At 31.7% G+C, this 6,994-nt stretch overlaps 1 protein-coding gene across 1 annotated transcript; it reads right to left on the reverse strand.

The window, feature by feature from the left end:
• Nucleotides 1–3,400: 3,400 nt before the first annotated feature.
• On the reverse strand, nucleotides 3,401–5,333 carry LOC110020317 (homeobox-leucine zipper protein ATHB-21-like). Its single transcript, XM_020718378.1, has 3 exons — nucleotides 5,175–5,333; nucleotides 4,495–4,793; nucleotides 3,401–3,859 (listed from the first exon to the last, which is right to left on the reverse strand). Exons 1-3 carry the CDS (start codon nucleotides 5,227–5,229, stop codon nucleotides 3,611–3,613), a joined length of 603 nt encoding a protein of 200 aa, XP_020574037.1. The 5' UTR covers nucleotides 5,230–5,333; the 3' UTR covers nucleotides 3,401–3,610.
• Nucleotides 5,334–6,994: the final 1,661 nt, after the last annotated feature.

A 6,994-nucleotide genomic window follows, 5' to 3' on the forward strand; every position in this document is an offset into this window, starting at 1 on the left:
GGAGATTAGAAGTACATTTGGGGTCACGTGATGATCAGGATGATTTTATTTTGTTTTTGCATATGGTTTGTTTTAAAAATCTATTAATTTTTTAGCAGGAATATATTTTAAAAAAATTAAATTTATTTTAAGATGAATGAAATCTATATTATTCATATATTATATTTATTTCAAAATAAATTTAAAAACTATAAAGCCATTTTAATTAAGTTTCATAAGAATTTTTTTATTTGGAATTTCTTTTTTTTTATATATTTATCTATATATTTAATTATATTCATTTTATATTATTGTTGTGCCTTAGAAAATTTACAATGGTAGAGTGGAAATTTTAATGTTTTACCGTTGCATAAAGATAGCAAGATGAGGCACTAGAATTTTTTATATGGAAAATTTATGGAAAGACAAAATCGCGAAGCTTAGCCTAATTAAAGTAATTCACTATGTTTACAGGTACATAGATAAAATTTTCTCATGAATTAGAGAATATGGAATTGGATGCTAATATTACAAAAGTAAAATAGTATTTCGGTTGTAATAAAAGCAATTAGGCTGTAATAAATATAGTTGATCATGAAGTTTGTAGTTGGTGACTAGTTTACAAAGGTTGTGTGAGTTATAACAGCAGTAATTGGTCATATTGGTCGTAGTTGAAAGTTGTAGTAGTAGTTGACCATATATATCGTAATTAGTGGCTAGAGTCCTCTCAGAACAGAGATATAGTTTTTACACAGGACACTGCATTTTTTAAGTATACAACATAAAGAAAGATAAAGGTGTTATGTAGAACTGTCATATTCTGACTACAACAGTCGCAAGCAGTAGTCTCCAGTGGATGATAATCGATGGTAGTAGGGGTTTTGACTGTGATCAACAACTACAAAGGCTGGAGGTTATTGTTGGGACTTTAATATAGTATTGTACGATACAACAGTATTTAGTGTACGATGTTAATAACCAGTGGTTACCTACGACAGCTAACAGAGACATCTGACAATGGTTGATGACGATCGACGAACGGTGCTCGTCAATAGTCGACAGTTACAGAGGAGTCATCATCTTGTCTCCAATACACTTATTACATTACAATCATATTTGAGATACAAAGTTAGTAAGCAGGAATTGCCTCCAACGGCGGCAACCAACAACGGTAGATAATGACCAACAGGCGGTGGTTGTTAATGGTTGGTGGCTACGATGGTTAGAAGTTATCGTCAGGTCATCAATATAGTTTTTGCATGTTATAGACGTCTTTAAGATATGCTATTTGCAAGCAGGGGTAGCTAGCGACAAGTGGTGGTTGATGATACACAACAGCTACGAAGGGCTAAGGTTATCAGCTAGTTTTCAATACGGTTTTATATGTTCAAGTAAAAAAAAAAGAAGATTTCACCTTCTAAAGAATTAGTCACCGTAAGAAGTTAGTTGAAAGCACCAAAAGGATAATATTTCGAAACTTTTATATATAAGATAAGCTGCAAAATGTAAAAGTAATTAGGGTCAGATAAAGCACCCAACATCCTAAAGAATAGTACCGTAAGTCATTACCAAATTCAGTTTATAAGAAGTCCAATTCACATTAGCAGATATCAACATCATGATCGGCATAACAAATGTAAAAATAACAAATAAGAAATAATGCCCATTTTAGACTTCAAATGAACATAATTCCTATTAATAACTGGTCAAATTATCCATTCCTTATTGGCTATCATCATTGCTCTCAAACTAGGCCAATAATGGCAAGAACAAAGCATTAGAATCCAATCCATCATATATTATTTGTGCCAACAATATTCCACAAATAAATGTCATAGAAAATAGCCAATTAAACTTCCATAAAAATTATCTCTAAAGAATTTGTCAAAGAAAAAAAAGTTTCCAGCCATCTTAATAATTAAATTCCAACTATTGAAATCAATTTTGATAGAAAATATAACCGAAAGAGAACCCAATGATAAAATGAATATTAAAGAACTTTTACCACCATACCTCAAGTAATCAACCGACATTATTAACCAAAAACAAAGCAAAACATAACAAACTACCAAACAAATCCAGTTCCCAAAGACATCCATAGAACAATTAATAAAAAACTGAATTTCCATTCAAATAAAGCAATTTTATGATGTCATGTGGCTCATGCTTATAGCTCCAACACTTACTTTTCAATCTGGTAGCTTGAGTATTATTAATACTAATAATATGTTCATCACAATATTTATCCAAAAACTCCCCATTTTTCATTCTTTCCATAAATTAATAACAAAAATATGAGCGAAAAGCAAAAAAGATTATTTTTCAGAATCTTGCAACTTAAAAAATTAGCAAAATCAAAGAACTAAGCAAGATTAAACCCATATGAAAAAATTCTCCAAAAGTTATGCACTTGCTTAGTACTTTAAAAAAGTAAAGGCATTCAAAGTAGAGACTAGAGCGAGATTCATTATAATTCTTTCAAAGCAAACAAGCAAAATGTACCATCAAATTTCTAGCAAATAAATATTATCTAATCTTGAGTTCTTTCACCAAAATTTTCCAAACAAATGAAGCATGCATGTTTCAAAGAATAACCCTTAAACCAAACATAATTGCTCCAAATAGCCCTCATTTGATTCTCATAAAGAAAATCATAGACAAACTTATGAGAATAATTATTTTTTCTTTTCCATAAACTTTCTTAGTGTAAGAAAAAAAAATATGTGAATATATATGTATATGACTAACATTAATTTTTTTTTTACTTTTGATATTACTAATAATTATAAATGAATACATCATTATTTATATAGTAATGATCACTTGTTGGATGATTTTATCAACGGCATACTTTTTTTATCATTTATACAATAATGAACAATATCTTAATTGATGAAATATTTGAATATACATACCTCTCAATTCCTATGTTTTTAAATTTTCATATACATGCACATCTATAATATTTTGGTGTCATAAATTTATGCATGAAAAGATATATTTTAAATTCAAAAAGAAAATAATAATGTATTTTAATTTCTTAAAAAAATTTATAGTCATATTTGTTATGTGATATTAAATATTATAGCGGTATATATGAATGTAAATATACAAATTTGAGAGTTATAACTATGTAAATATATAAGAATGGTATCCATAATAATGTCCCTAATTAAATTTGCACGTGTGACTCAAATCAATCATGGTGTACATTATGCATGACTCTTGCTTAAATTTACTTCACAAGTCCTTTACCCTATATGCAGCAACATACATGTAATACATCTCCATAGAACTAAAGGTAAATTCATATTCTTACAGAAATTATTCCTAATTATATACTTGTAAAGTTACTTAATATTATATTTCATAATATATAATATGAGTCAATAAGTGTATTTTCAGGCATGCATGTGTCACTTGTACTTAGTCTCTCTTTTTTATAATGACCAATTAACAACACAAGCAGTAATAATACATAACAGGACCACATCTGATAAAAACCAACTAATCCTTCTCTTTACACTAACCAGCATCCCTTAATCCATAATTACCACACTAATCATCCTAGCTCATAAACCAATACCACTTAATAAACAAGCCTTAAAACTGGAGCTAATTAGCCAGTTAATCACATTCCAAACAAATCATCTCCCCAACTTAGCCAGTAATTACTGTACATAAAATCATGCTTGAAGATGAAGTATTCCTGCTCTCCTCCTGCGTTAATATCTTTAGCTACTGCTTGCTGGTTCATGGCAGAGAATGAAGGGCTTGAATTCTCCATTGCTTTGCTATTATTTTCATCTCTTTTTGTGTCGATTGATAATCTCTTAATTTCTTCTTCTGTCTCTGATAACTTCTCCTTCAGCTTCAGCACCTGCATTTTTGTCCATTAAAATAATACATAAATGGAAGTTAATGTGATAAAAAAAATGGGAAAATTATCAAAATAGCTCTAGCTATAAAATTATTAATTTAGTACTCATATTTTTTTAGTATGGGCTACAAGTAGGAACATTCTCCTAAAATGGAGGACTATTGTAACCCATTTAAAGTTTGCTATGATAACTAATTTGACAGTTTTATAGATGATAAGTTATCAAAACAACCCACATAAATAATTAGAGATTATTTTGATAATTTAATTAAAAAAAATGAATAATATCATTATATTTTTGAACTCAAGTCTTTTTTTCTTAACGTGAGAGTGTATTTTACTGTCATTTTTGTATGCTTAACTTGTTGCGCCTAATAATTCGAATATCACATCCTACACTCGGGGAATCGAATCCCAAATCAGAGGAGACTTACAACTACAATCAACTGCTCTGAGTACACAACGCAACCCTATATATATATATATAGACTGTGGTTAAAATTGCCTTTTTCTGTTTATTTTTTTGATATTACTACCCCTAAGAATTTTGTAAACATTTTCATACATAAGACTAATGTTCATATATTTGCACTCATATAGGTGTGAATGAAAAATAAAATTTGATAGAAGAGAACCTCTTTCTCAAGCTGGCATTTTTCAATAACAGCCTCATCATTCTCAGACTTGAGCCTCCAGTACTCCTCTTCAATCTTCCTGCTCTTCAACCTGGCTCGCCTGTTCTGAAACCACACTGCAACCTGCTTCGGATCCAGACCCAGCTCCATTGCCAGCGATTCCTTCCTCCTGCACTCCAGCTTCCTTTCCCTCCTAAAACTGAACTCCAATAACTTCACCTGCTCATCACTCAGCCTCCTCTTCCTCCCCTCCACCGCTCTCACCTCCGCCTTCTTCTGCCTTCTCCATCTCCTTCCTCCTATTCCATCATGATACACAGTTGAAAAAAATTAGATTTTGCATAGTCTTAAGTATGACTCATATACCAGATAAAGACAGATGCCCAATAATATGATATAAGGATAATTTGTAAATTACATATTGTACGTCAATGTTATATATATATATATTGTTTGTAACATTAGAACTAATACTGTTTCTCTGAATTGAAGGAAAGCCGCCTCTCTGCTCCCGAAAAAATATACATATTTACCGAATCTCATTAAGTCTCTACCTGTTCTTCTAGTAAAATTATGTTTTGCCTAGAGCTGAAAGTTTTGCAGTTGAGCCTAATGGCTGCTAAAAAATTACAGATCTTTTGAAAAAAAAAACATTCTCTTCTACAATAAACTGAACAAACCTTGAGGAGTGTTATCAGTAAGGCCTGAGCTCATAAGATAAGACTCCACCATCATGATTTTGTCAGAGAAGTAGAGAGAAGGAAGCAAATAGTGAGCTGATTTATAAGAGGGAAAACATAGAGACGTCTGTGAGCTTCCAACTAGTAGCTTACAGGTGTTACTTTTTGCCTTTTTGTTGCTGAGGGGGAAGCTTCCTACTTCACTCTCTCACTGAAACTTCTTCTCTCTTAATTTAGCATTTTTCCTTAATTGTTCAAATTTACATGGCTGTAATGAGCTAAAAATTAGATATAAAAAAAACATTGCATTCATTGAGTGGATAAGGTTAACAGAAAAAAAATGCTAGTTTGGAATCACCATCAATCATCATTACAAAGGTAGGAAGGACATTCAATAATCATATGAAATTATTAGTGTTCTGTGCCCTTGACATAATGCATTTCTTTATTTTTTTATCATTTTTTTAAAGTGCAAATGATAGAAAAATTTTGATCCAATATATAAAAATATATATACACCCCTCAATTTTTATAGATTTACATATCTAATAGCTAAAATTTAAGGTATCATATACATAAAAATTAAAATGAAGGAGTTAGATTTGTAAACAAATAGAGATTGAGGGCGGGTATGGAGCGGCGGTGCAACGATGGTGTGGTGCCGCATCGTAGTTTTTTTAATTTTAGAAAATGATATTTTATGTGTTTTTTCAAAAAATCGTAGTGATAGTTGTACTGGATAAAGTGTGGTGACCGCTAAAAAGTTATTCTCTGATTTTCTTAATTTTTTTTATAGTCATCGTAACTTTTTGAACAACAACTTCTTCTGCAATTACTTTACAGTTGTTTCTTCAAATAGTTGCAGCTGTTACAAATAGATTCCATGTCTTTATGTATGTAAATCTTCCTCTCTCTCTACTCGTCATATACTTATTGTAAGAAAAAACCAAAGATTTTAAGATAAATCTTGTTCAAATTTAAAATTTATTATTAGACCTAGATATTTTTCATGAATATTTTGAACTTTATGAAAATGTGGACATGCTCCATACTATTCTGCCTAAGGTTGCCAGCATCTTAATTTATATTTGAGTGGCATTCAGTTATAGTTGGATGTCAGAATAATAATTGAGTGAGGGCAAGTCTTTGAGGATAAGCAATGAAAGTCATGCATCAGTACGTACATGACTTCTTTCATGTTAATTCAGATAGACTTTTCTAAGGAGCGAGAAATTGATGTCGTGAAGAGTTTGGTTTCCTTAGTCTTCTTTTTTTTTTTTTTTTAATCTTGAAGGTCCATCAACACCACTTCATTATAATTAATATGAGTATTTACATAAATACCCTAACTTAAATTTATATATATATATATATATATATAATATTTCAAAAGAAATGACCGGAGACTATTAGATGAGCCTCAACCACACGTAATGAGTCTAACCACCCGAGTACCAACCTCATAGAAAAAGGGGGATTCGAACCCTAGACTAGAGGAGACTTATAACGCACAAGCCGATGCTCTACACAAACTTTACTTCTTGCTATTGTGGCTCGCGTCTCGCCTGCTACTTTTGCAAAACAGAGGTTAGTGCCCGACAGTGACGCTCCACAGTGCCTGACAGTCTTTTCCAGACCCGTCCCTCCGTCTTCTCACGGATCTCCCTGCCAGAGGCAGGTAAGTCTTTTGCTAGCAGTAGGTTCGTCATAGTTGCCGTCGTTGTGACTTCTATCCAGACACCCTATATTCCGGTTTCCCGTGAGGATCCACTTGCCTCTCAATTATGCAGGAATGCCCAGAGGACTAGGAAAAGCTTGTT

This window comes from Phalaenopsis equestris, unplaced genomic scaffold, assembly GCF_001263595.1.
Source record: "Phalaenopsis equestris unplaced genomic scaffold, ASM126359v1 Scaffold000094, whole genome shotgun sequence".
NCBI lineage: Eukaryota > Viridiplantae > Streptophyta > Magnoliopsida > Asparagales > Orchidaceae > Phalaenopsis > Phalaenopsis equestris.